The sequence below is a fragment of the Oncorhynchus mykiss genome, chromosome 23 (assembly GCF_057628025.1).
Source record: "Oncorhynchus mykiss isolate SJ-2025 chromosome 23, ASM5762802v1, whole genome shotgun sequence".
NCBI lineage: Eukaryota > Metazoa > Chordata > Actinopteri > Salmoniformes > Salmonidae > Oncorhynchus > Oncorhynchus mykiss.
Window position 1 is genome coordinate 30,897,614 of NC_143044.1, and position 27,941 is coordinate 30,925,554.

The 27,941-nt window shown below is 41.7% G+C and overlaps 2 protein-coding genes across 5 annotated transcripts in view; both read left to right on the forward strand.

Annotated features, from left to right (window-relative positions):
• The window catches only part of LOC110502758 (ras-related protein Rab-37), a 51,940-nt gene extending 36,912 nt beyond the window's left edge, over positions 1–15,028 (forward strand). For 2 of the 4 annotated variants that reach the window (XM_036960453.2, XM_090217285.1), the window contains 8 exons: positions 3,757–3,867; positions 4,008–4,049; positions 4,153–4,261; positions 6,669–6,721; positions 8,843–8,908; positions 9,193–9,249; positions 9,434–9,510; positions 9,677–10,854. In XM_036960453.2, coding sequence (XP_036816348.1) covers positions 3,757–3,867; positions 4,008–4,049; positions 4,153–4,261; positions 6,669–6,721; positions 8,843–8,908; positions 9,193–9,249; positions 9,434–9,510; positions 9,677–9,788 — 627 coding nt within the window. In that variant the 3' untranslated portion in view covers positions 9,789–10,854. Of the gene's footprint in view, positions 1–3,756; positions 3,868–4,007; positions 4,050–4,152; positions 4,262–6,668; positions 6,722–8,842; positions 8,909–9,192; positions 9,250–9,433; positions 9,511–9,676; positions 10,855–12,759; positions 12,954–13,295 lie in introns of those variants that run through there. The other 2 variants (XR_005039189.2, XM_021581025.3) reach the window with 2 other exon arrangements.
• Positions 15,029–15,403: 375 nt separating this feature from the next.
• The window catches only part of slc9a3r1a (SLC9A3 regulator 1a), a 37,716-nt gene continuing 25,178 nt past the window's right edge, over positions 15,404–27,941 (forward strand). The window contains exon 1 of the mRNA XM_021581026.3: positions 15,404–16,071. Within this exon, the coding sequence (XP_021436701.2) occupies positions 15,637–16,071 (435 nt within the window). The 5' untranslated portion in view covers positions 15,404–15,636. The remainder of the gene's footprint in view (positions 16,072–27,941) is intronic.

The following is a 27,941-nucleotide window of genomic DNA, read 5'->3' on the forward strand; positions in this document are numbered from 1 at the left end:
GAAGAAATCAAAACTATGAAATAACACATATGAAATCATGTAGTAACCAAAAAAGTGTTAAACAAATGTTATTTCATATTTGAGATTCTTCAAAGTAGCCACCCTTTGCCTTGATGAGAGCTTTGCACACTCTTGACATTCTCTAAACCAGCTTCATGATGTAGTCACCTGGAATGCATTTCAATTAACAGGTGTGCCTTGTTAAAAGTTCGTGGAATTTCTTTCCTTCTTAATGCATTTGCGCCAATCAATTGTGTTGTGACAAGGTAGGGTTGGTGTACAGAAGATAGCCCTATTTGGTAAAAGACCAAGTCCATATTATAGCAAGAACAGCTCAAATAAGCAAAGGGAAAATACAGTCCATCATTACTTTAAGACACAAAGGTCAGTCAATGCGGAACATTTCAAGAACTTTTAAAGTTTCTTCAAGTGCAGTTGCAAAACCATCAAGCATATGACTGTCTTGGTGTGTTTGGACCGTTCTAGTTTGTTGGTGATGTGGACACCAAGGAACTAGTAGTACCACTACTGCCCTCAACCTACTCGAGTAAAAGTATAGATACCGTAATAGAAAGTTACTCAAGTAAAAGTGAAAGTCACCCAGTAAAATCTTACTTGAGTAAAAGTCTAAAAGTATTTTGTTCTAAATATATTAAGTATCAAAAGTAAATGTAATTGCTAAAATATACTTAAGTATCAAAAGTAAAAGTATTCCATATATTATATTATATATTATATATTATCCATATATAAAAGTATTCCATATATTAAGCAAAGCAGACAGCACCATTTTCTTGTTTTGAAAATGTACAGATAACCAGGGGTACACTCCAACACTCAGACATAATTTGCAAGCGATGCATTTGTGTTTAGTGAGTCTGCCAGATCAGAGGCATCAGGGATTGGACCATTTTCCTGACCTGCTGCGCATTCAACATGTAATGAGTACTTTTGGGTGTCAGCGAAAATGTATGGAGTAAAAAGTACATGATTTTCTTTAGGAATGTAGTGAAGTAAAAGTTGTCAAAAATATAAATAGTAAAGTAAAGTACAGATACCCCAATACTTTACAGCACTGCCAAAGTTACAATAGATTGCTATAGATTTTCTGTTAATTACCAAAATTATTAAACATTCCAGCAACTTTGGTAATTACCGGTAGCTTTGCAACCCTAAATAATGACTAACCCCAACCTCAAGGCTCTCTCAGCCTATTGCGGACAGTCTGAGCACTGATGGAGGGATTGTGCGTTCCTGGTGTGACTCGAGCAGTTGTTGTTGCCATCCTGTACCTGTCCTGCAGGTGTGATGTTTGGATGTACCGATCCTGTGCAGGTGTTGTTACACGTGGTCTGCCACTGCGAGGACGATCAGCTCTCCCTCTTGTCTCCATGTAGCGCTGTCTTAGGCGTCTCACAGTAAGGACATTGCAATTTATTGCCCTGGCCACATCTGCAGTCCTCATGCCTCCTTGCAGCATGCCTAAGGCACATTTACGCAGATGAGCAGGGACCCTGGGCATCTTTCTTTTGGTGTTTTTCAGAGTCAGTAGAAAGGCCTCTTTAGTGTCCTAAGTTTTTATAACAATGACTTTAATTTTCTCAATCTTAACCCTTTAATCTAACTCCTAAACTAAACCCTAATCTTAACCCCAACCCCTCACGTAGCTAACGTTAGCCCCCTAGCTAGAATTCTTAACATATCATACGTTTTTCAAATTTGTAACATTGTACATTTTGTAAATTCGTAACATATTGTACATTTTACAAATTCGGGAACATACCTATAATACGAATTGTAATTCGGAACATATCATGCAAATTAGGTGATGGTAATCCATCACCAAATACCTAAAGAGCTAAAACATTTTTTTTTCTAGAAAAACAAACTGGTCTCAGAGCATTTCATATTATTCTGTGCGTAAATCCATGACAGTCCATTTAATGGGATGTCTTGGATTTACACACAGAATAATACGAAATGCTCTGAGACCAGTTAGTTAGGAAAACAAATGTTTTAGCACTTTAGATCTTAAGATTTGAATGGTTTGGGCCAGAGACGAGTACCGGTAGTTTTCTGCATTGTAAAGATGCAAACACGGACACAAAGCCATGCTCTGTTTGTTTGTTCCTATGGCAGAGGCTGTGGTACAAGCCTTATCAGACTTGCCTAAGCTAATGGTTTGTACAGGCAAAGTAAAATTATACAAACTACTTTGCTGGTGATGTGCACCCCTCAAATTATATAAACTACTTTGCTGGTGATGTGCACCCCTCAAATTATACAAACTACTTTGCTGGTGATGTGCACCCCTCAAATTATACAAACTACTTTGCTGGTGATGTGCACCCCTCAAATGATACAGATGTAACAACAGCCTTAGCGCACTGGACTTGAAACATTGATACCGATGTAATGTAACCATGTGCTATTCAATGTATTATCTGGGCGGAACTGGTGCTCCCAAGTCAAAATTCCATTGCTTTCCACAGGGCACGTTTATAAGTGATTGTTCAATAAAATAATAAAGATTAGGGAATGTTTTACGTCACACCTGAGAGTTCCTCAATGCACACCAGTTGAAAGCCACTATCAGGTAAATGATACAGATATACCATGCACCTATAATTGTGAATGAGTGTGTTAGACTTCTAATCTGGCTAGTGACCATTTTAGTTTATCCAGAATAGTGATCAATGTTGAGTTTAATCCAGTTGTTTTTTAATTGAACCTTTATTTAACTAGGAAAGTCATTTAAAAACAAATTGTTATTTACAATGATGGCCTACTCCGGCCAAACCCAGATGACGCTGTGCCAATTGTACACCACCCTATGGGACTCCCAATCACAGCCAGATGTGATACAGCCTGGATTCAAACCAAGGACTGTAGTGACACCTCTTGCACTGAGATGCAGTGCCTTAGACCCCTGCGCCTCTCGGGAGCCCGATGAGTATACTTAATTTAAAGTCCTCATAATGGTATTTATCATTTATCCGCTGTATAAATTGTACATACTGCATGCAGTTTTATTACATATAGATGTTACCAGAATACATTCACTTAATAATAGTTTCATTTGTTAATAGCCAAGCTGAAATAACCCAAATAACCGATTTGAAATTGCAGCTCAAATAGCCAATCCCAGTATTGTTATATTTCTATTCGCATCTCCCGTCCCAATTTCCTTATCTCATAGAGCCGTCTGTCAAAATACATTTTAAAAAGCCTAATTTTCCTCACAGCTTTACATTTAATTTCTACATGTCTGTCTGTGTGTCAGTCTGTCTGTGTGCGTCTTACATCCCATGGAAGCCGAGTTCAAAGACACTCTCTCAAAGTTGAGTCAGAGCTTTCTGAATCTACTTCAATGCTTCTACACTCAGCTACAGTCTGTAATCCTGTGTGTCTGTGTTGAGTAAGATACTTAGCTGTGTCTGCAGGAAGAGATCATTGATTCACCTAAGCCCGTTCAGTTTGTGAGTCATCAAAAATCTATTGATCTCAGTTTTCCAAGGTAATCTTCTCACCCTTGTAGGAAGATAAGAGAGACTCTGTGCTGTGTAAACATATCCACATGCTGCACATACATACAGTCATGCACAGGCTGACACACACACAAACATGATATGAATGGGCACTGTTGCACTCATTGATGCACATATAGATACATGCACACACGTTCTCACTCATGTTTGCACACACAAATACACACACACACGCAGATTATTGTCTTGTTGTGTGTGTTGTTGGCAGACTATCCTGGTGGGGGATAGTGGAGTGGGTAAGACATCTCTTCTGGTCCAGTTTGACCAGGGCAAGTTCATCCCGGGATCCTTCTCTGCTACTGTTGGCATCTGCTTCACGGTGAGTGAGTGAGAGAGTGAGAGAGTGAGAGAGTGAGAGAGTGAGAGAGTGAGTGAGTGAGTGAGTGAGTGAGTGAGTGAGTGAGTGAGTGAGTGAGTGAATGTAATCAATCAATCGCCCCTCTTGTCTCATCTCCTCAGAACAAGGTGGTGACTGTAGACAACATGAAGGTAAAACTACAGGTAAGTCAATCTGAATGAATCCCTGTTCAAATATTTTTTGTTGCACAGAAAGGGGGATTTATTTTAATATGGTGTATTCTTTCCTCTTTCCTCTTCATGTCAGATGTGGGACACTGCAGGCCAGGAGCGGTTCAGGAGTGTGACACATGCCTATTACAGGGACGCCCATGGTAAAACAGTCTTGACACATGCCTATTACAGGGACGCCCATGGTAAAACAGTCTTGACACATGCCTATTACAGGGACGCCCGTGGTAAAACAGTCTTGACACATGCCTACACTCTTAGAAAAAAAGGTGCTATCTAGAGGATTCTTACAGGATTCTTTGGCTGTCCCCATAGGAGAACCCTTTGAAGAACCTTTTTTTGGTTGCAGGTAGAACCCTTTTCGGTTACAATTAAATCATGCTAACGAACTTGCTCTTACAGCAATAACATAAAAAGCACATCCCAGGATGCTCCCAATATCTAACAAGTACCGTACACATCACAGGAGGTTGGTGGCGCCTTAATTGGGGAGGACGGGTCCGTGATAATACCTGGAGCGGAATAAGTGGAATGGTAACAAATACATCAAACACATGGTTTCCACATGTTTGATGCCTTTCCCTCCATTTGATTCCATTCGCTCCATTCCAGCCATTATCATGAGCCATCCTTCCCCTCAGGAGCCTCCTATGGTACACATACAGTACCAATCAAAAGTTTGAACATGCCTACTCATTCAAGGTTTTCCATGTTTTGAAAACTATTTTCGACATTGTAGAATAATAGTGAAGACATCAAAACTATAAAATAACACATATAAAATCATGTAGTAACCAAAAAAGTGTTAAACCAATCACAATATATTTTTCAAAGTAGCCACCCTTTGCCTTGATGACAGCTTTGCACACTCTTGGCATTCTCTCAACCAGCTTCACCTGGAATGCTTTTCCAACAGTCTTGAAGGAGTTTCCAACTCATCCCAAACCATCTCAATTGGGTTGAGGTCTGTGATTGTGGAGGCCAGGTCATTTGATGCAGCACTCCATCACTCTTCTTCTTGGTCAAATACTCCTTACACAGATTGGAAGTGTGTTGGGTCATTGTCCTGTTGAAAAACAAATGATAGTCCCACTAAGCGCAAACCAGATGGGATCGCGTATCGCTGCAGAATGCTGTGGTAGACATGCTGGTTAAGTGTGCCTTGAATTCTAAATAAATCATCACAGTTTCACCAGCAAAGCACCCCCACACCATCACACCTCCTCCTCCATGCTTCACGGGGGAACCACACATGCGGAGATCATCCTTTCACCTAAAATGCATCTCACAAAGACACTGCGGTTGGAACCAAAAATCTCAAATTTGGACTCATCAGACCAAAGGACAGATTTCCACCGATCTAATGTCCATTGCTCATGTTTCCTGGCCCAAGCAAGTCTCTTCTTCTTATTGGTGTTTTTTAGAATTGGTTTCTTTGCAGCATTTCGACCATGAGTTAACCAAGGCAGTTAACCCACTGTTCCTAGGCCGTCATTGAAAAAAAAAATTTGTTCTTAACTGACTGGCCTAGTTAAATAAAGGTAAAATGTAAAAAAATATAATGAACTTATCCTCTGCAGCAGAGGTAACTCTGGGTCTTCCTTTCTTGTGGCGGTCCTCATGAGAGTCAGTTTCATAGCGGTTGATTATTTTTGACGACTGCACTTGAAGAAACATTCAAGTTCTTGAAATTTTCCGGATTGACTGACCTTCATGTCTTAAAGTAATGATGAACTGTCCGTACTCTTTGCTTATTTGAGCTGTTCTTGCCATAATATGGACTTTGTCTTTTACCAAATAGGGTTATCTTCTGTATACCACACTTACCTTGTCACAACACAACTGATTGGCTAAAATGCATTAAGAAGGAAAGAAATTCCACAAATTAACTTTTAACAAGGCACACCTGTTAATTGAAATGCATTCCAAGTGACTACCTCATGAAGTTGGTTGAGAGAATGCCAAAAGTGTGCAAAGGGTGGCTACTTTGAAGAATCTCAAATATAAAATATAGTTTGATTTGTTTAACACTGTTTTGGTTACTACATGATTCCATATGTGCTATTTCATAGTTTTGATGTCTTCACCATTTTTCTACAATGTAGAAAATAGTAAAAATAAAGAAAAGCCCTTGAATGAGTAGATGTTTGCAAACTTTTGACTGGTACTGTATATATAAAGTATATATACATAATAAACTTGTACACATTGTAAATACATAAATAGAATGCACTATTTCAGAATGTGATTTATTGCTTGCATGTCAATATCAGACTGAGAAGAATTTACGATCTCCCCCTATCTGCAAGCATGACCAATGGCAATTTACCTAATTGATATGTAAATTTAACCAACCAATAGGAATACACAAACATTGAATACATATTTCTGCAGTGTCAAGTGAATATCACAACAAACCTGTTACACCTTCTACAGGGACACTTACAGTAAAACAGTCTTGTCAAGCCAACAATCTGGCTCTGGATCTCAGCCATAAGGAGATACCTGATTATAACTTTAGTTATTTATATCATATACATTCATCTATTATTCATAGGGCTACATTTCATGTTTTTTCTTTCTTTCTCATAGCCCTACTCCTTTTATATGACATCACCAGCAAATCCTCCTTTGACAACATACGGGTGAGTTTTGGTCTCTGAAGGACACCTCTGCCATTATAATGTCTTTAACTGGTGATGCCCTGCAGAATTGTAATATTATAAAGATGTCCTGTGAGAGTTGTAATGTTGACAAATGACTAATCATACCAATTATGATGAGGATATTGCCTGAAATGTAAACTGATACCATAAAGTGTTGACATGAACAATGATGTGTGTGTGTATGCATGGTGTGTGTATGTGCATGTGAAAACTAAATGGCAGAGTTCCTGCTCGACTACATTGCATTGTATCAACCAAAAGTTGTGTTCCACGTCATTGATTGTGCAGTTGGGAACTAGATTACTGTATCATATGATGTTATTAGCTGATATGTTAAATACAGTGCGTTTGGAAGGTAGTCACATTTTGTTACGTTAAAGCCTTATAAGATTTATTCAACAAAAGAATTCCGCCCCTCATCAATCTACACACAATAGCCCATAATGACAACGCAAATACAGGTTTTTAGAAATGTTTGCAATTTAAAAAAAAACAACTTAACTATCAAATTTACATAAGTATTCAAAACCTTTACTCGGTGCTTTGTTGAAACACCTTTGGCAGCGATTACAGCCTTCATTCTTCTTGGGTATGACAGTACAAGCTTGGTACATCTGTATTTGGGGAGTTTCTCCCATTCCTCTCTGCAGATTCTCTCAAGCTCTGTCAGGTTGCATGGGGAGCATCGTTGCACAGCTATTTTTAGGTCTCTCCAGAGATGTTCGATCAAGTCTGTCCTCAGGCTGGGCTGCTCAAGGACATTCAGAGACTTGTCCCGAAGCCACTCCTGCGTTGTCTTGTCTGTGTGCTTAGGGTCGTTGTCCTGTTGGAAGGTGAAGATTTGCCCCAGTCTGAGGTCCTGAGTGCTCTGGAGCAGGTTTTCATCAAGGATCTCCCTGTACTTTGCTCCATTCATCTTTCCCTCGATCCTGACTAGTCTCGCAGTCCCTGCCACTGAAAAACATCCCCACAGCATGATGCTGCCACCACCAAGCTTCACCGTAGGGATGGTGCCAGGTTTCCTACAGACGTATCGCTTTGGCATTCAGGCCAAAGAGTTCAATATTGGTTTCATCAGACCAGAGAATCTTGTTTATCATGTTCTGAGAGTCCTTTAGGTGCCTTTTGGCAAACTCCAAGCAGGCTGTGATGTGCCTTTTACTAAGGAGTGGATTCCGTCCAGCCACTCTACCATAAAGGCTTGATTGGTGGAGTGCTACAGGTGGTTGTCCTTCTGGAAGGTTCTCCCATCTCCACAGAGGAACTCTGGAGCTCTGTCAACATCCTGACCAAGGCCCTTCTCCCCTGATTGCTCAGTTTGGCCAGGCAGCCAGCTCTAGAAAGAGCCTTGGTTATTCCAAACTTTTTCCATTTAAGAATGATTGAGGCCACAGTGTTCTTTGGAACTTTTAATGCTGCAGAAATGTTTTGTTACCATTCCCTAGATTTGTGCCTAGACACAATCCTGTCTCGGCGCTCTACATGCAATTCCTTCGACCTCATGGCTTGGTTTTTGCTCTGACATGCACTGTCAACAGTGGGACCTTATATAGACAGGTGTGTGCCTCTCCAAATCATGTCCAATCAATTGAATTTACCACAGGTGGACTCCAATCAAGTTGTAGAAACATCTCAAGGATGATCATTGGAAACAGGATACACCTGAGGTCAATTTCGAGTCTCATAGCAGAGTCTGAATAATTCTGTAAATAAGGTATTTCTGTTTTTAATTTTTAATACATTAGAAAATATTTCAAAAAACTGTTTTTGCATTGTCATTATGTGGGATTGTGTGTAGATTGATGAGGAAAAACGTTTATTTAATCCATTTTAGAATAAGAGTGTAATGTAATAAAATGTTGAAAAAGTCAATGAATCTGAATACTTTCTGAATGCACTATACCTATCCGGGCGTGGTAAGATCTGGCATGCGTCTGCAATGTAGTTGACCACGAACTCGACCCTAAAGCAATACTCGTTGCTCCCAGTTTACAGGTACTGTAGTATTGTTCGGGTTTCCCACTTGTTACGAACTCAGCATTAGCTGTGTTCCTGCAACCTCCCTTCTTGTCCTCTGATTGGCTGTTTCTCCCTCTGTAGGCGTGGCTTACAGAGATTCATGAGTATGCACAGAGGGATGTAGTCATCATGTTGCTGGGCAACAAGGTGAGAGGAATGGAAGGAATGGATAGGCCTGAAAAGCTTTTTGTAGTGGAAGAAAAGGAGAAGTATACTGTTCGCCCTACCTCACATAACACCACACACAAATGATTGGACACACTCTCTGACTCACTCAAGTTGGTTATTCTTTCCAGTTATTCAACAGAAATGAGACGTTCAGATAATGCAAGTGCATTGTGTTTTACTCTGTTGACACTGAGATATTTGGCCTATTTGGATATTCTGGCCTTTCTCTTCTCCAATGGTGTGAATCTCTTTTCCCCCTACAGGCAGACATGGCCAGTGAAAGAGTGATCAGGAGAGACGAAGGAGAGAAGCTGGCCAGGGTGAGCAGCATGGTCACCTGTGAAGTAAATCATGCATTGATGCCAAGAACAGATATGAGCAACATTTACAGTTACGCCAATATGTAGATCCTAATTTCAATTTAGGATTAAGCACACGGTATTCTAAATTGACAATCCAATCCTTACACAAGTTGAATGTAATAGATCTGTTTTCCTCTCCAAGGAGTATTCTGTTCCTTTCATGGAGACAAGTGCCAAGACTGGGGTGAACGTTGATCTGGCTTTCATTGCAGTGGCAAAGTAAGTGACAACACCCACACTGGCGTCATGGAATTACTCTATGTGAACAATAAAAAAAAATGTCTTCCTCACTTTTTTTGTGCTCATCCTGCCATCCCTTCCTCCATCCATCCATCCATCCATCCATCCATCCATCCATCCATCCATCTTTCTTTCCCTTCTGCAGGGAGCTGAAGCACAGGGCAGTACATGGCCAGCAGCCCAACGAGCCCAAGTTCCAGATTCATGAGTACATTGAGTCTCAGAAGGAAAAGTCTGGTTGCTGTAGCTACTTCTGATGCAGATACCCCTTTCTCTCACCTCTGACTCTATACTCCCCCGATCAGCAACAGCTCTACCAGGTACAATCAAGGGGAGTGAAGAGGTGCCATCTAAGTAGTACACAGCAAGGAACTTACAGGGAGGGAAGTACACCAACTAATCAGCTTCGGATGAGTGTGGGAGAATTGGCTTTGGGGTTTTTCTATTTATCTTTTACACAAATACAGAAATGCCATAGAAATATTTTCCCCCTTTTACAAGGAAGAGCTGTCTCAAGATTAACACATTTCCCCTAGGACCCATGATACTGTGTTATCATTAAAATGCAGTGCCATGCATGTGTCACAAGGTGGAAAGTGTTGGGTTCTAAGTCTGGGTTGAGCAGGCAGAGTGAAGTAGAGGCAGACAAAAAAAGGATGTTTTCAAACATTTATTTTCTATGGCATGGTTTTCTCCACATAAATTGCGATCAAAGTTTAAGCATGTTCTCTGTTAAAATTCTTACTTCAATTCCATAATTATTTTCCATACTTCGTAGCATGCTCTTTTACTTTTAACTTTAAAACCCATGCTAGTTGCAACCACAGATATACAAACCAAACAAAACAAAAAGGGTCCCAGGAAGTGATAGAGCCCAGGAGGCAGGCGTCTATTTTTTCAAGAGCTCAATTTCAGCTTGACCAAACTCAATTAGCAATGTGCTCTCACCAATCAAAGCCATAACACGTTCCGGCACAACTTGGGACCCACCATGCTTCCAGACAACATTCACTTCCTGTGAGCAGCTGCCTGGAACACAAAAACAAATGGGTTTAAATACAGCATTCAAAAGCATATGATGTGTTAATCAACCAACACAAATGCTTCCATGCAAATAACTCACACCTGCTTTCAGATATATAATAATACAATTTCATAATATTATGCTGCTGAAGTTATTTCAGGTTGTCAATTTTAATATGAACTTGAGTATTTTATTCAGAATATTACAATATGTTATTTACCTGGTCAGTAGTTTCTTGTGAGAATGCCAAATGTTGTATTTGATGTATGCTGCATGAAAATTATATTTTCTCAAATGTTTTGTATTTGTCTCTCACTTCACTGGGAATAGTGTGTGTGTGTGTGTGTGTGTGAGAGAGAGAGAGAGAGAGAGAGGGAGCGCTCAAAGTTGGCACACACCGCCAGAGGGCAGTGTCTTTTCATTTATGTTCTGTTATTCCCTGAAGGCATCATGGTCAAATGTAAAACAATGAATGTAATGTTCTTATATTCACAATTGTGTGCTACATTGAACTTAGAAGGGTTTTATAGTTGACCTATTTTCATGAGATTTGTTTTTATTCTTTCGGGAACAAAGAAACGTGTTATCAGTTTGGATTAAGTCCATGGATGAGGAATCATGAAGAAGCTTTGCATTCACATAAATAGCCATAGCCTATCGATGACAGTGTCTATATCATAGAGATCCTATTAAATTACTTATAACAAAGCAACAGCAAACATGTCGTCCCACACAAATGATGCAGCACCCCCTTGGGCCAATCAGTGTCATTTTGTAAATTACAGATCTTTATTGTCAAGACGTATTATTCACCTAAGTTTCATCAAAATCGAGCCAGTGGTGTCTGAGATATCGCGTGTGACTAATGTACGTACAGTTGATTACTATGACTCCCCCCCTCCCTTGGGCCCATCAGTGTAATTTTGTAGATGATGGAATTTTATGGCAAGATGCATCATTCACCCAGTCTTCATCAAAACTGGGCCAGTGGTGTCTGAGATATTGTGTGGGTTAGCTAGACTTATATGCCTGACCATGTATGCCAAATTTCAGCACTCTAAGTCAAACAGATCAAGAGGTATAAACATGCCCGTTATAATGCCACCGTGAAGTCGATATGAATGTTCTTGCATATGTTGTCTTGACAGGGTTTGCAACATGTGTAACACAATTTGTTACAATACAAATAACCTTGACTGATTTACAGTGCCTTCAGAAAGTATTCAGACCCCTTCACCTTTTCCACATTTTGTTATGTTACAGCCTTATTCTTAAATGGATTAAATAAAACAAATTCCTCATCAATCTACACACAATACCACATAATGACAATGCAAAAACAGGTTTTTAGAAATGTTTGCAAATGTTTTAAAAATAAAAAACAGAAATACCTTATTTACATAAGTATTCAGACCCTTTGCTATGAGACTCAAAATTGAGTTCAGGTGCATCCTGTTGATATTGATCATCCTGAAGATGTTTATACAACATGATTGGAGTCCACCTGTGGTAAATTTAATTGATTGGACATGATTTGGAAAGGCACACAGGTCCAACAGTTGACACTGCATGTCAGCGCAAACACCAAGCCATGAAGTCGAAGGAATTGTCTGTAGAGTGCCGAGACAGGATTGTGTCAAGACACAGATCTGGGGAAAGGTACCAAAAAAGGTCTGCAAGCCCATAATCTACTTGACAAGTAATAGCCTAGGTGACAACTTTTGTTCATAGAGGAATTTAAAGGCAGCCCATTGGCTGTCTGATAAACTCAGTGACAGTGTTAGCCTCCCCATGATGTTCCGGTTTTGAGGGGAAATGGAAAGAGACACTTTTGGAAGTTAACAAGGGTTTTCACTAATTACCTCAGCCACAAAGTCAAAATTGGCAATATCGGAAAAATATGCTTTTTGGTTTTAATTTTAAGGTTATGGTTAGGCATAAGTTTAGCAGTGTGAATAAGGTAGGGTTAGGTTTAAAATCGGATTTTAAGAAAAATTGTAGAAATAGGCGGGTTTATGCTAAAGCCACTTTCTATCATTCTAAATTTCATCAGTTTGGATGAAACTTTTCCACCTTCTCCTCCATCCACTTTGAAAAGAAGGTTGACGACATCCACTCCTCATTCACTCAACCTATTGAGTCTAATGGTCACACTCTCTCAAAACTACCCTACGCCTTGACCTCTTTCTCCCCTCTTTCTCCAGATGAAATCCTGCAATTAGTGAGGTCCAGCCGCCCGACAACCTGCCCACTCTACCCCATCACTACCTCCCTTCTCCAGACCATCTCTGAAGACCTCACTTCCCTCATAAACTCATCTCTGACCACTGGCTGAGTCCCCTCTGACTGCAGGGTAGCCTAGTGGTTAGTTGCAAGTTCAAATCCCTGAGCTGACAAGGTACAAATCTGTCGTTCTGCCAGGCAGTTCCACTGTTCCTAGGCCGTCATTGAAAATAAGAATTTGTTCTTAACTGACTTGCCTAGTTAAATAAAGGTAAAAAAAAATGGCCAGAGTTGCTCCCCTCCTCAAGAAACCAACAACTCTCCCTTCTTTTCTTTACAAAACACTTGAGCGTGCTGTCTCTGACCAACTCTCTAGCTATCTCTCTCAGAACGATCTTCTTGACCCTAACCAGTCAGGCTTCAAGACGAGTCACTCAAGCGAGACTGCTCTTCTCTGTGTCATGGAGGCTCTCTGCACTGCCAAAGCTGACTCTCTCCTCTGTTTTCATCCTCCTAGATCGATCTGCTGACTTTGACACTGTGAGCCATCAGATCCTCCTCTCCACCCTCGCAGGGCCGGGCATCTCAGGCTCTGCACACTTTGGATTGCATCCTACCTGGCAGGCCGCTCCGATCTGTGTCTGCATCGGGTACTGGTGGCAACTCCACGGTGTCCCCCTCCCAGAGTGCAAAGAACCATGGCATGACCCTGTCGTTCTCTGCAAACATGAAAGCAATGACTCGCTCCTGTAGGTTCATGAGCCACAACATCCGTAGAGTACAACCCTACCTCACACAGGAAGCTGCTCAAGTCCTAATCCTGGCACTTGCCATCTTCTGTCTGGACTACTGCAACTCGCTGTTGGCTGGGCTCCCCGCTTGTGCCATCAAACCCCTGCAACTTATCCAGAATGCTGCAGCCCGCCTTGTCTTCAACCTTTCCAAGTTCTCCCATGTCTCTCCGCTCCTCCGCACACTCCACTGGCTTCCATGGTACTTCCCTACAGAGCAGCAAGAGGAACGGCCCCTCCCTTTCTTCAGGCTATGCTCAAACCCTACACTCCAACCCGAGCACTCCGTTCTGCCACCTCTGGTCTCTTGGCGAGGGCCTACCTCTTTAAAGAGTATCTTAAATAATCCCACCTGCTAAATGACTAAAATGGAAATGTTTCACTTTGTGGCTGTGGTAACTAGTGACGACCGTTAACAAGGCAATCTAAACTTCTCCACATTTACTGGATTGGTTGAACAGTGCAGAAGAGAACCTCCCCGGACTGTTTTTTTTCTTCTCATCAAGACCGGTATGTAGGGAAGGGATCATCAACTAGATTCAGCCATGGGATTCATTTTTATTTTATTGTTCTTGAGCTCAAGGTCAGGGGGCTAGAACAAATAAGAATTTGTTTTTAACTGGCTTGCCTAGTTAAATAAAATAAATAAATAGCAAGTCATTTGAAGACCTCAAATTGACCCAAACAGATATATTTGACTAAAACATAATCATTTCAAACCTTACTTACATTTGAATACGATTACATACAGTATATACTGAGTATACCAAATAGTAGGAACACCTTCCTAATATTGAGTTAAACCCCTCCCCTGCTTTTGTTCTCAGAACAGCCTCAATTTGTCAGGGCATGGACTCTACAAGTTGTCAAAAGCGTTCCGCAGGGATGCTTGCCCCAGTTGTGGCACAGTGGTATAAGGCACTGTATCTCAGTGCAAGAGGTGTCACTACAGTCCCTGGTTTCGAATCAAGGCTGTATCACATCTGGCTGTGATTGGGAGTCCCATAGGGCAGCACACATTTGGCCCAGCGTTGGCCGGGGTAAGCTGTCAATATAAATAAGAATTTGTTCCTAACTGAATTGCCTAGTTAAATTTTAAAAAGTTGGGTGGTGGACCATTCTTTATACACATGAGAAATTGTTGAGTGTGAAAAACCCAGCAGCTTTGCAGTTCTTGACACAAACCAGGGTGCATGGCACTTACTATCATACCCCATTCAAAGGCACTCAAATATGTTGTCTTGCTCAATCACTCTCTGATTGGCACACATACACAATCCATGTCTCAAGGCTTAGAAATCCTTCTTTAACTTGTGTCCTCCCCTCAATAAGGGATCTTAGCTTTCACTTGGTCAGTATATGTCATGGAAAGAGCAGGTGCTCTTAATTGTTTTTATACTCAGTGTGTGTCTCTATAATGCGTGAGAATACTTTGGAACAGATTAAAAAAATTCAAATCAATCGGAGCTGATATGTTGTTTTTACAGTATTTTATGTCCAAAAATAAATAATACTTTTATTCTGGCTCAGAAAACTTTGGGGGGGGGGGGGCAAATAAAATCACTTGCGGGGCAAATTCTTTCATTACTATGCGTGGGAATACTTCGGAACATATTTTGCTAAATTAAATACATGTTTTATTTTTGACTCAGAAAATTTGGGGAACCCTTGCCAGTTTGGGAACTCTGGTTCTAGTTTCAAACATGTATTTTTAAACCTAAACCTCGTATAAAACAGCGTTTTCCTAAAGGAGATAACTGATTGGTCTTGTCACCTGTCAGACCAGAACGCGTCACCGTCAACTTTAAAAACTTAGCCCAGTTGATTTGAACACACATGCAAGACTTCTTTTGTGGGTGCAGTTCAAGCACAGTTACTTGATTTCAACGTTTCTGTGAGGACCTTACTCGAAGCACAAGTGAAAGGTTTCAGCTAACAGAAAGTAAATTGTCACAGTGACACGCCGTGCGAATTAGTCTGTCTAATTTATTTTCGCTTGTTTATTGACCACGTTTCATTTCTTTGTTGTGACTGTATCTGTGGGAATATTTGATCAGCGGCAATATTATGTCAAATCTCCGGCCTAGACTTTGTGTTTTAGGAAAGGGGTCGAATGGCTACGGCTTTCATCTGCACGGTGAGAAAGGGAAAACCGGACAGTTTATCCGACTCGTAGAACCAGACTCTCCCGCCGCCGCCGCCGGTCTCTTCGCCGGGGACCTACTGACGTTCGTTAACGGGGACAGCGTGGAGAGCGAGAGCCACCAGCAGGTCGTTGCCCGGATACGAGCCACAGTGGGCAGCCTCGAGCTGATCGTGGTAGACGCTAAAACGGCAGAGGTACTAAATAAGCACAGCTTAAAGTGCCGTAAAGAGTATGTCACGGAGGGCATCCCGTTACCAGGGGAAGCAGCGAAAAGCAACGGGACCTCGAGAGAGACGACCCCTATACCGGCAGAGAACGGAAACCTCTCCCTACAGAGGCTAAGTGTCAACACCAAGGTAAAAGGGACTTCAAGAAAAGTTTTTTATTTATTTTTATCTCCCTTAGGTTAATTTCGCGGAATTACATTTTATGTGGGCAATTTTCATAGGCCCTGTCATGGGATTGGATAGCTGACCAGGGGGCTACCACTTGCTGTCAACACATTGAACTGCAATAGAGATGTAGCCTACATCCTACCCTTGTAGTATGTAGGCTACATTGTGAACCATATTTTACCTACAGTGTTATGAATTAAGTGTGGTTTCCACTGCACACACAACGTTAGCCTTTCTAAGGTCCAACAGGTGCCTGCCTATATTTTACTTACTCTCATTTTACTTACTCTTACTCTCCACCCTGCACAGCCAGAAGAGGACTGGCCACCCCTCATAGCCTGGTTCCTCTAGGTTTCTTCCTAGGTTTTGGCCTTTCTATGGAGTTTTTCCTAGCCACTGTGCTTCTACACCTGCATTGCTTGCTGTTTGGGGGTTTAGGCTGGGTTTCTGTACAGCACTTTGATATATCAGCTAATGTAAGGGCTATATAAATAAATTAGATTTGATTGTGTGACAAGGACAGACACGGGTAGTGATGTATGCATATTTCTATCTAATTTGATCTATCGAAACATTTTTATAAAAGCTTTTAATCTCTTATCAGAAGGCTATACAGACAACAACCACATACCTGATATTTCCTTATCTGAGCTGGAGTGTTTGGTTAAAAGGCATGCTTGTCAGAGACCTCAGTGGAATGCCACTGAACAGTTCTGTCTACCTGTTGGGTACTCATTGTGTTAAATGGGTTCCTATTCTCTTCTAAAGCCCATGTTCAGGTTTGGCTTGTCAGACCAGATCTAGAGCCATGGCCCTGATGTTCCAAGCACTCCTGATGTCATGTTCATGTCTTCTGTCGGGATTGTAACATGAGCTGTTTTATGAGCCTTTGGCTAAACTGGCAACACTTGAGATGCTGGTACAGCAGACCTATATCTGTTTTATGCAAATGATATTCCCTCTGGGTATGCTGTCTAAATCTAGGGTTTGTTGGTTCTGTGTCTGTCACTAGAAGCTAGGCCATATTTGTAAGCTCCAAATGTCGCGTTGAAGTCAGAAGTTTAAATGCACTTAGGTTGGAGCCTTCTGATAGACTAATTCACATCATTTGAGTCAATTGGAGGTGTACCTGTGGATGTATTTCAAGGCCTACCTTCAAACTCAGTGCCTCTTTGTTTGACATCATGGGAAAATTAAAAGAAATCAGCCAAGACCTCAGAACATTTTTTTAGACCGCAAGTCTGGTTCATCGTTGGGAGCAATTCCCAAATGCCTGAAGGTACCACATTCCTCTGCACAAACAATAGTACGCAAGTATAAACACCATGGGACCACGCAGCCGTCATACCGCTCAGGAAGGAGACGTGTTCTGTCTCCTAGAGATGAATGTGCTTTGGTGCAAAAAGTGCAAATCAATCCCAGAACAACAGCAAAGGACCTTGTGAAGATGCTGGAGGAAACGGGTACAAAAGTATCTATATCCACAGTAAAACGAGTCCTATGTCGACACAACCTGAAAGGCCGCTCACTGCTCAAAAACCGCCATTAAAAAAGCCAGACTACAGTTTGCAACTGCACATGGGGACAAAGATGGTACTTTTTGGAGAAATGTCCTCTGGTCTGATGAAACTAAAATAGAACTGTTTGGCCATAATGACCAATGTTATGTTTGGAGGAAAAAGGGGGAGGCTTGCAAGCCCGAAGACCACCATCCCAACCGTGAAGCACAGGGGTGGCAGCATCATGTTGTGTGGGTGCTTTGCTGCAGGAGGGACTGGTGCACTTCACAAAATAGATGGCATCATGAGGCAGGAAAATTATGTGGAGCTATTGAAGCAACATCTCAAGACATCAGTTAAAGCTTGGTCGCAAATGGGTCTTCCAAATGGACAATGACCCCAAGCATACTTCCACAGTTGTGGCAAAAGGGCTTAAGGACAACAAAGTCAAGGTATTGGAATGGCCATCACAATGCCCTGACCTCAATCTCAAAGAAAATGTGTGGGCAGAACTGAAAAAGCGAGTGCGAGCAAGGAGGCCTACAAACCTGACTCAGTAACACCAGCTCTGTCAGGAGGAATGGGCCAAAATTCACCCAACTTATTGTGGAATGCTACCCAAAACTTTTGACCCAAGTTAAACAATGTATAGGCAATGCTACCAAATACTAATTGAGTGTATGTAAACTTCTGACCCACTGGGAATGTGATTAAAGAAATAAATAAAAGCTGAAATCATTATCTTTACTATTATTCTGACATTTCACATTCTTAAAATAAAGTGGTGACCCTAACTGCCCTAAAACAGGGAATTTTTACTAGGATTAAATGTCAGGAATTGTGAAACTGAGTTTAAATGTTTTTAGCTGTGTGTGTATATAAACTTCTGACTTCAACTGTATGTTTGTATTGTGTAGAGCATCAACAGACCGATATGCTTACAGGGCTGTTATTCTGTTAGAGAGAACTGAACCGACCACATAACCATCATGTCCCTTAACAGTCCATAAAGTTAGAGACAACACCTGTCTGCTTACTGTCCCAATAAGCAATGTGATCAGCACAACACAGACACTATGAATATGGCTCTTATTTCCTGAGTCGGAATGCTCATTTAGGATCAGGTCCCCCCCCAGTCCATGTCGTCTTATTCAATTTAATCTAAAAGGCAACTTTGATCACAGATCAGCACTAGTACTTTGAGATGGTTTATGAATATGTGCCCAGCACAAAATGGCTATCAATCCATCTTTAACGATCATATTTTTTTTTTTATTTTTTTTATTTTTTTAACCTTTATTTAACCAGGCAAGTCAGTTAAGAACAAATTCTTATTTTCAATGACGGCCTAGGAACAGTGGGTTAACTGCCTGTTCAGGGGCAGAACGACAGATTTGTACCATGTCAGCTCGGGGGTTTGAACTCGCAACCTTCCGGTTACTAGTCCAACGCTCTAACCACTAGGCTACCCTACATTTGTCAGCCAGAAAGCTCCTTGTTTTCCCAAGGTCGGAATATCAGGAATTCCTCATTAATCAGGAAACTTTTATCTCTGAGAAAGTGACAGCTGAGCTCTAACATACTGACTCCTCCCTGGCTCCATCCCTCAACCTCTGTACCTCACCAGCCTCATACAGTGGGTTATGAAATACCTTTTTTTATATTGTAATTCATCTGTGAGTGTGCAGAGGTCAGTCACATAGGCAGATCTTGTACAACGTATTTGTGTATCCGTGTTAGGCAGTGCAAGGTCTACCTTCCTGATTTATAGTTATTGTGCCACTGTTGCACAAATGGGAAATGAAGAAATCAGATCACTCTCGGGCTTGCCTTGATGTGTAGCTAGTGTTTCCCCTGAATCATAGTTTGCATCCCAAATGGCACACTATTCATGTACTGTAGGGATTAGTGTGCCATTTGGGACAAACACGAAAGGTCTTGTAAATAGTGGGTCCCACAAGGGCCTTGAGTTTTTCCTTACCACATGACCTGAACAGAACAAACTCTGGCTTCTGTAAATAGGAGGGTTTCCTGGTCTGTTCATCCTGATCTGTCAGATTCTGTCTCTGATGTGTTCCGACCATAGAGATCTCTACTTGGAAATAATCTGTTTTTGCATGGGCATTGCCATTGACAGCTTCCACAATTTTTTTTAAGTAGTCAACTGGGTGGAGATTCCTATGGGTTGGGAGCGATCAGCCAATAATCAAAGCATTGTCTTCAAATTGGTTTGTCTAGTTTGTAAATGGCTTTAAGCTATATTACATTTTAGTCATTTAGCAGATGCTCTTATTCAGAGGGACTTAGTTAATGCATTCATTTTAAGATAGCTAACTAGGCGTATGGCGCAAGTCACTACTTCACAGGAGATGGATTTGCACATAAACTGTTTATTTTTGATCAAAATGTGTTTTTTTTTGGCAGGAATGCCTTCTGGAACATGTGAATGTTCATGTGCCTTAATAACAAACTTGTATGGCATTTGTAGCTAGCTACATGTCTAACCAAGAATCCACTATGCAAGTAACAATTTTACTGTACCGTTTACACCTGTATCCTGTGCATGTGACGACTAAACTTTTAAAAATTTGATCTAGTGTGTGTTTACCAGAGATGGTATTGTGAAGAACAACATGCACCAAAGTCAAATTAGGATATAACGTTAGGCGGTGGCCAAGTTCTAAAATTCTCTGGTTGAATGCCCTGCTTTTTATTTTGTCACACTCACAACAGTAAGCTATTTTCTGTAGTTAACTTGTAATTAATGATCTTGTTGTGTTTATTTTCCTGTAATAATGAAAACAAATTAGCTGAAGTTAAGACGTTGTCCACTATGATATGGGCATTATTTGAACTGGCTAACCAGTTAACTTAACATGCGCTAACTAACAAGCTAGAAACAAACCAGAACATTGTTTAGAAAGTTGCTTTTAGTTGCCTGGTTTGCTAGATTGACATACTAAATTCACTTTTAAATAGATGGGTTAATTTGTGTTAAAATACAGATATGCTATTTTGGACCACCAGGCTGCTGATGTCATGCAGCCTGTCGTTTTTGTGTTTTATACTTTTTCATAACGACAAGTTGGATGTTGGACGGCAATAGAATGTTCATGTCGATTTTAGAAGTAGTATCAACCAGCCTTTAGTCTTAATCTTTGGTTGTTTAGTACACTACCATACTCACTCTGTTTAGCACATGGCCTCATGTTAGTCCTTAAAGAGATGGGTGGGGCTAAGGCTTAAGAGGGTGTGAATGATGCTGAATGGGTATAGACAAAGAAGAGCTCTCCAGTAGGTGTACCAAAACAGTCACGGGCCAAGTGGGGTTACAAGTTTATCACCTTTCAAAGCAGAATACTTTCCCATTATTTTATCAACTGTAGTGTTTGATATACAATTTTCAGTCTGAGTCGATACTTTTATCAAATGTAATAAATAAATCAAAAACTTTAGATTGAGCTGGTCGGTCATATCAGTCATAGTAAGTACATTTTTCCTCAAAGTAGCTATCAGCAAAGTCCGAGCTAGAAAGGGGGTAAAATGGTAGTATTAATGGTTGTAGCTTTTTTTTTTTTGGGGGGGGGGAGGGAAAGTGTTCTATGGTATTATTTAGGATACTCTTTGAAGAGGTAGGGTTTCAGTTTCTGGAAGATTGGTAGGGACCTGTCCTAGCTTCAGGGGAAAACTGGTTCCACCGTTGAGGTGCCAGGACAGGAAAGAGCTTGGACTGGGCTGAGCAGGAGCTGCTGTCCTGTAGGGGTGGGAGGGCCAGGAGATCAGAGGTGACAGACCGGCGTACTCCAGTTGGGGTGTAGGGTTTGAGCATAGCCTGAAGGTATGGAGGGGCAGTTCCTCTTGCTGCTCCGTAGGCAAGTACCATGGTCTTGTTGTGGATGCGAGCTTCAACTGGAAGCCAGTGGAGTGTGTGTGGAAGAGAGCGATGACATGGTAGAACTTGAAGGTGTTACCAGGCAGGCTGCAGCATTCTGGAGAAGTTCCATTTAACCCTTGCAACAAGTGGGCAGCCCAGCCAACAGCGAATTGCTGTAGTTCAGACGAGAGATGACAAGTGCCTGGATTAGGACCTGTGCCGCTTCATGTGAGGTAGGGTCGTACTTTACGGATGTTGTAGTACATGAACCTGCAGTAGGGAGTCACTGATTTGATGTTAACAGAGAACGTTAGGGTGTTGTCCAGGGCCACGCCCTGGACAAAACCCACGGTGAGTGACTTGATGTATAGAGCGAAGAAGAGGGTCTAGAGCTGAGGCCTCTCCTCGTCACCTGGTATGAGCGGTCTGCCAGGTAGGATGCATTCCAAGAGTGTGCAGAGCTTGAGACACCCAGCCCTGGGGAGGGAGAGCTCTCAAGTGTTTTGTGAAGAAAATAAAGGAGACTGCTCATCTCTGTATCACAGAGGCTTTCTGCACTGACAAAGCGTACTCTCCTCTTTTCTCATCCTTCTAGGTTTGTAGTTTTTCACGTCAGAGGAGTCGAGTGTTGGTTTCTTGAGGTGAGTGACTCGGGCCATTTTAAAGTCTGAGGGTACGCAGCCTCTGGTCAGCGATGAGGGAAGTGAGGAATGGGATTTGGTCTCTGGAAGAGGGAATGGTGTCAAGCGGGCAGGTTGCCGGGTGGCCTGACCTCACTAGTTGCAGGATTTCATCTGGAGAAAGAGGTCAAGTGTGAATGGGACCAGTGGACTCAATATGCTGAGTAAATGAAGAGCGGATGTTGTCAACCTTCTTTTCAAAGTGGTTGACAAAGTCATCCGTGGAGGATTAAGGCAGGAGGAGAAGGTGGAAAATACTTTCCAAGGGCTAGAGGCAGAACCCTTGACATTTAGGGTGATTTAAAAAGTGTCTTTAGCAGCTGATGGAGGATGAGAAGTTAGGGAGTAAAAGGGTGATGGGTCCTCCGGATGTCTAGTTTTCCTCCAATTTCACTCAGCTGCCCGCAGCCCTGTTCTGTAAGTTTGCAATGAGTCACTCCGCAACAGAGCAGAAGGGCCGAGTCGGCCGGGAGGAGAGTAGAGTCGAAGGGGCAGAATCAGAAGACTGGGAGGAGAAGGGAGAGAATGAAGATTGCGACGGCCTTATTACCATCTGGGTAGGGGCTGAGTGGCTAGGGTTGGAGGAGACAGAAAAGGAAGCAAAGTACTGACCAGAGACCTAGAGGTTGCAGTGAGATGACGAATAGCCTCTAGTAAAGATGAGGTAAAGCATATTGCCAGCCTTGGGAGGGAACTGGGAAAGGGTTAGGTCAAGAGGCAAGGAGGGGAAAGAGTTTGAAATAATTGAATCGAAGGCGGACGTCTGGAGGTTGATGTCGCCAAGTACAAAGAGTGGTGATCCATGTCTCCGTTAGAGCGAAGTCAAGGGACTGAAGGTCAGCATAGTCTGAAATGAACTTGGCGTTCTTGACCGCAGGTCGGCAGTTCCAAATGCTGCCAGTGACCAGGAATTCCACATGGGTTATGTGCAGGGTACACTAAATATCACCATCTAATGGCCACTAAGTAAATGACAAGATTTGGTTCAAGACCCCAATGCTGCAATATCAAAAGAAGAAAATGAACTACTTTAAAATGGAGATAGCCTCAATGGAGCTGCCCATTCTCTTACAGATGCCATAATGGGACGGATACAAAGTTGGGACCTCTATCCATATCTATGATTCTGACCTTACCTTGATCCATGGCTCTGTCCAAAATGGCACCCTATTTTTAATTTTAATTTAACCTTAACTGACTTGCCTAGTTAAATAATAACGTTCTTATTTACAATGACGGCCTAGAAACAGTGGGTTAACTGCCTTGTTCAGGGGCAGAACGACAGATTTTTACCATGTCAGCTCAGGGATTCGATCTAGCAACCTTTTGGTTACTAGTCCAAAACTCTAACTACTAACCACCAGTGCAACTAATGCACTGATACCTTTAACTAATCTTCTGTGATCAAGTGACCGGAGGCCCAGAAAGGCCGTGGCTCTCTAAAGGTGCTGCATTCCTTCCTGATGGGACACTTGGTAGGACCTGGCTGATACTGGTCTAATATGGCCTACAATCCAAATGGTACCCTATTTCCTACAATGGTGCACTACTTTTGACCAGCTCCCATTGGTCACTAGTCAGAAGTAGTACATTTTAATTGGGAATAGGGTGCAATTTGGGACAAAACCTGATTGTGTTTATCAATGGTGTCAAGTTTACTGCATGGAAATGATGACTAATAATAACTGCCACCTTGGACTTTCTCTTGGTTTCCCTGTAGAACCCCGAGGAGAAGAATGTGGCATTATCTGTGGTGTTTGTTTGGGGATAAAAGGAGGAAAGGAGGACTCATGCCTTTCTAAGCACCTAAGGCTGACACTGAAATACCTTACCCCTTTCTCACCACACACACACACACTCAATAGGGTCTCGTACTCAACCGTGTGCGAGCCTGAGGGATTAAACCGCATTAGTCTTTGAAAGAAAAAACGTCAAAGACCGATGCTCATTAGTTTGAGTAAGATGAAGGCAGAAGAGAGCTGTTAAGATGGTATGACCATTACATAATCAAACGAAGGGATGACCATGACAAGGCCTTTCTCCTCTTTAAAAAAATTAAATAAAAATAAACAATTATTTTCATGAAATGTCTTTCTTCCTTCATCCTGAGTATACTGCCTCCCAGTAGTGTGTGTCCCAAATGGCACCCTATTTGACCAGTGCCCTCAAAAGTAGTGCACTATATAGGGGTCCATTTGAGACGCAGACCCAGTCTCTACTGGCTATGGTGGCTCTGGAGGACCTTAGACTTCAGACTGAGGGAGACACGGAGGGTGCACTATCTAACCGCATTGTTGGTCAATCTGAGATGGCACCCTATTGCCTATTTAGCGCACTAGGGACTATAGGGTTCTGGTAAATAGTTGTACACCATGGGAATAGGGTGCTGTTTGGGAGTTGGCATTCGGTGACATCAACCTTTGTCCTATTGCCATTATGTACTCCTAAAACATTGGGATATACGATGGTATTGACCCCTATTGGCCACCCCCTATGAGTTTTTAAGTTAAAACCACTGGTCTGTAGTGCGAAATCGCATGCTACAACTGGACTAATCATGACGATATAATGTTGTTGAAAGCCTGGGCAGCAGCTTTGTGTAGGCAAATCTTTTCTAATATTCCTTTCTCCACCCTTTAGAAAAAAGGTGCTACGTAGAACGATATAGGGTTCTTTGTTTTTTCCCCTTGTGTAGAGTTTTACCTAGGACCCTTTATCAAAGGAGGCTGGTGGGAGAAGCATAAGGAGGACAGGCTTATTGCAATGGCTGGATATTAGCTTTTAAGTTAACTCTTTATGACAATACATTACTTATCATAAGGCCTTTCTTTAATGGCCTAGTTATTCCCGAACAGTGGTGTTAGGAAACTCTTGGTTTACAGGCTTGCAAGTCACATATATGCTGGCTTGCAAAGTGATGTGTAATTTCCAGAGTGAGGATATCCAAAAATGTGAACTTTTAATCACCCACAACCTGCATTCAGAATGACTGCCAGGGTAGGGCAGATTGATTAGTGGGACTACCTAAATCATTTAAACTGGAACAAACATCTCAGTAACAACGGGTGCAAAAAAAAGTCCAACTAGAAGTCCAACTTTATCTTTGCGTAGCATAAGATTAATCAACCAACCGGTGTACATGCAAACAGATGTTGACACAAACAATTCTGAAAATCAACCTTCAATAGAGCATGCTGGGAAATATGATAATAACGGGCGTGGTTTTGTGTTGTACTCTACACAGAGTAAAAATCACACCATCACATGACTTTGGTTATTAACACCAACACGGGTTATTTTACACCACTGAGTGTGAAGTTAATTTAACTCCTGAAACAACGCTAGAAATGTTACACAGAAAAATCAACAGTAGGTTAAACTTGTTGCTGTGTACCATACAATATACTGCTGGTTCACTCATACTCCCTTTTTTCCTTCTCCATGCTCAATAAAATCACAGAAAATATACATTTGAAAGACCAAAATCATGGCAAACATGTCAGTACTGTATGTAAAATGATTCCTAGAGTACCAGAAGCATGCAAATATTTCCATATAGGTACGGTTTAAAACATTGATGCCTATTTTTACTCAAACTCCTGATGTTAATGTTTAAACACTGAGGTAAACACTAATGCTCAGGCACTATTTAAAAGATACAAATAGAACCCATCTGAATTGGCATTTTTATGTAGAAACCTTGCCTTCCAAACAATCATCAAAGAACCCTTTCTTCCAAAAATGTCAGCTTGCCTTTAACTGACCTCTCTTTTGAAACGGCTATGTCAAGCTTGGACGCAGTGTTGCAGTGAGATAATCTCAAGCAAATTTGCTGATGCACAAAGCAACACGAACAACATTTGAAGTTCCATAAATTATGTATACAAATAATTTTGTCATCTCCTGTTTTCGCATGTCTCTTCTGTTGCAGTTCGTAGCAGCGCTGATCGATGTGTTGACATGACAACTGCGTCAGTTTTGAACTACCCACCACCCGTTTGTTCCGTGCTGGCTGAAGACCTAGCTAGCCAGTAACTAGCGAACACCAGACACAAAAGAAAGGGGAAACCTTCAATACATGACCAAAAATATACATGAACACCTGCTCGTCAAACAACTCATTACAAAATCATGGAGTTGGTCCCCCTTTGCTTCTAAAAAAGCATCCACTCCTCTGGGAAGGCTTTCCACTAGATGTTGGAACATTGCTGCGGGGACTTAGTGAGGTTGGGCACTGATGTTGGGCGATTAGGCCTGGCTCGCAGTTTGCGGTCCAGTTCATCCCAAAGGTGTTTGATGAGGTCAGGGTTCAGTGCAGGCCAATCAAGTTCTTCCACACTGATCTCGACAAACCATTTCTGTATGGACCTCGCTTTGTGCACGGGCGCATTGTCATGCTGAAACCGGAAAGGGCCTTCCCCAAAATATTACCACAAAGTTGGAAGCAAAGAATCGTCTAGAATGTAATTGTATACTACAGCGTTACTGGAACTAAGGGGCCTACCATGGAAAAACAGCCCAAGCCCTTTATTCCTCATCCACCAAACTTTATAGTTGGCATACATTTGCGCAGGTAGCGTTCTCCTGGCATCCTCCAAACCCATATTCATCTGTCGGACTGCCAGATGGTGAAGCGAACTGACTTGTTGGAAAGGTGGCATCCTATGACGGTGCCATGTTGCAAGTTACTGAGCTCTTCTTTTTGAAATTGGGTAGGGGCCAGCAAGTTAATGATCAAACTTTATCGATATAGTCATTTTTCATGTTCTGCTTTCATCAAAATATCACCCAACTTGTTAATCTTGATTTTGACTGTTCAGGACCTTTTAAGTTGCCCTTTTACCTATGTACCGACAGTTATAACTGTAGTAACATTGTATTAACATGCAGTTACCTAATAATACAAAAGTGGGTCTTTTGTGTGGTACCCATGGATTTTAATGTGTAGAAATAAACTTGAACTTGATTGACCCGTCTTGTCTCTTATATCCAAGGTGGCAAAGAGTTGACATGCTGTGTAACCTGTTACCATGGAGATCTTTATTTGTGTCACTATAACAACTAGTACCCACAAGCCCCTGGACAATGTTGACATCATCTCACGGAGCTATTTACTGCTCTGGGTTGTTTACTCAGTGACACACAACACACGCGCACACTGGGCTGAGTGCCAGGAGATCACTACCAAAGAGGGTTCAACACACTCCTCCCAGACTGTTCTGTTACTCATAACAACCTCAAACAAATCATGTCATTGTATTACTCATTCATTTGTGTAATGGTAAGGTTTTTGTTTTGATTTTCAACTTTGAGGCCCTCCATTTGAGAGTTCATCAACACTTGCCGCACCACACACTCTACGGCCCTTCATTTAACCCAGGCTCACCTTTGGTTGTCCAACTGGTCGTCTACTAGAGATGGAGAATTACTACATCCAGTTTAATGGTGATTTCACTTGGCTTAGATTAGGCTGTAAGTTCTTAATGAGAGTGGAGCCTTGGTTCTCTGTTTTTCTGTGAGGTTTCAGGCTCTGTACACGGCTCCTCTAATCATTCAGAAGTAACACTGCTAAATTGAGCGTTTACAAAATGTCACTGTCAACATCACTAAGCAGGCGTTGTTTGCCACTTTGTATGTGTACAGTTGCAATATTGTAAGTGTGTGACTGTTTGGCGAAAGGCATGTGGTTTGCTGGTAGTATTGCTCTGTGGAGATTCTAGGGCCAGTAGGGAGTACAGTAGGTTAGGCCATGTGCTGTACATGCTGCTTGCTAGAGAT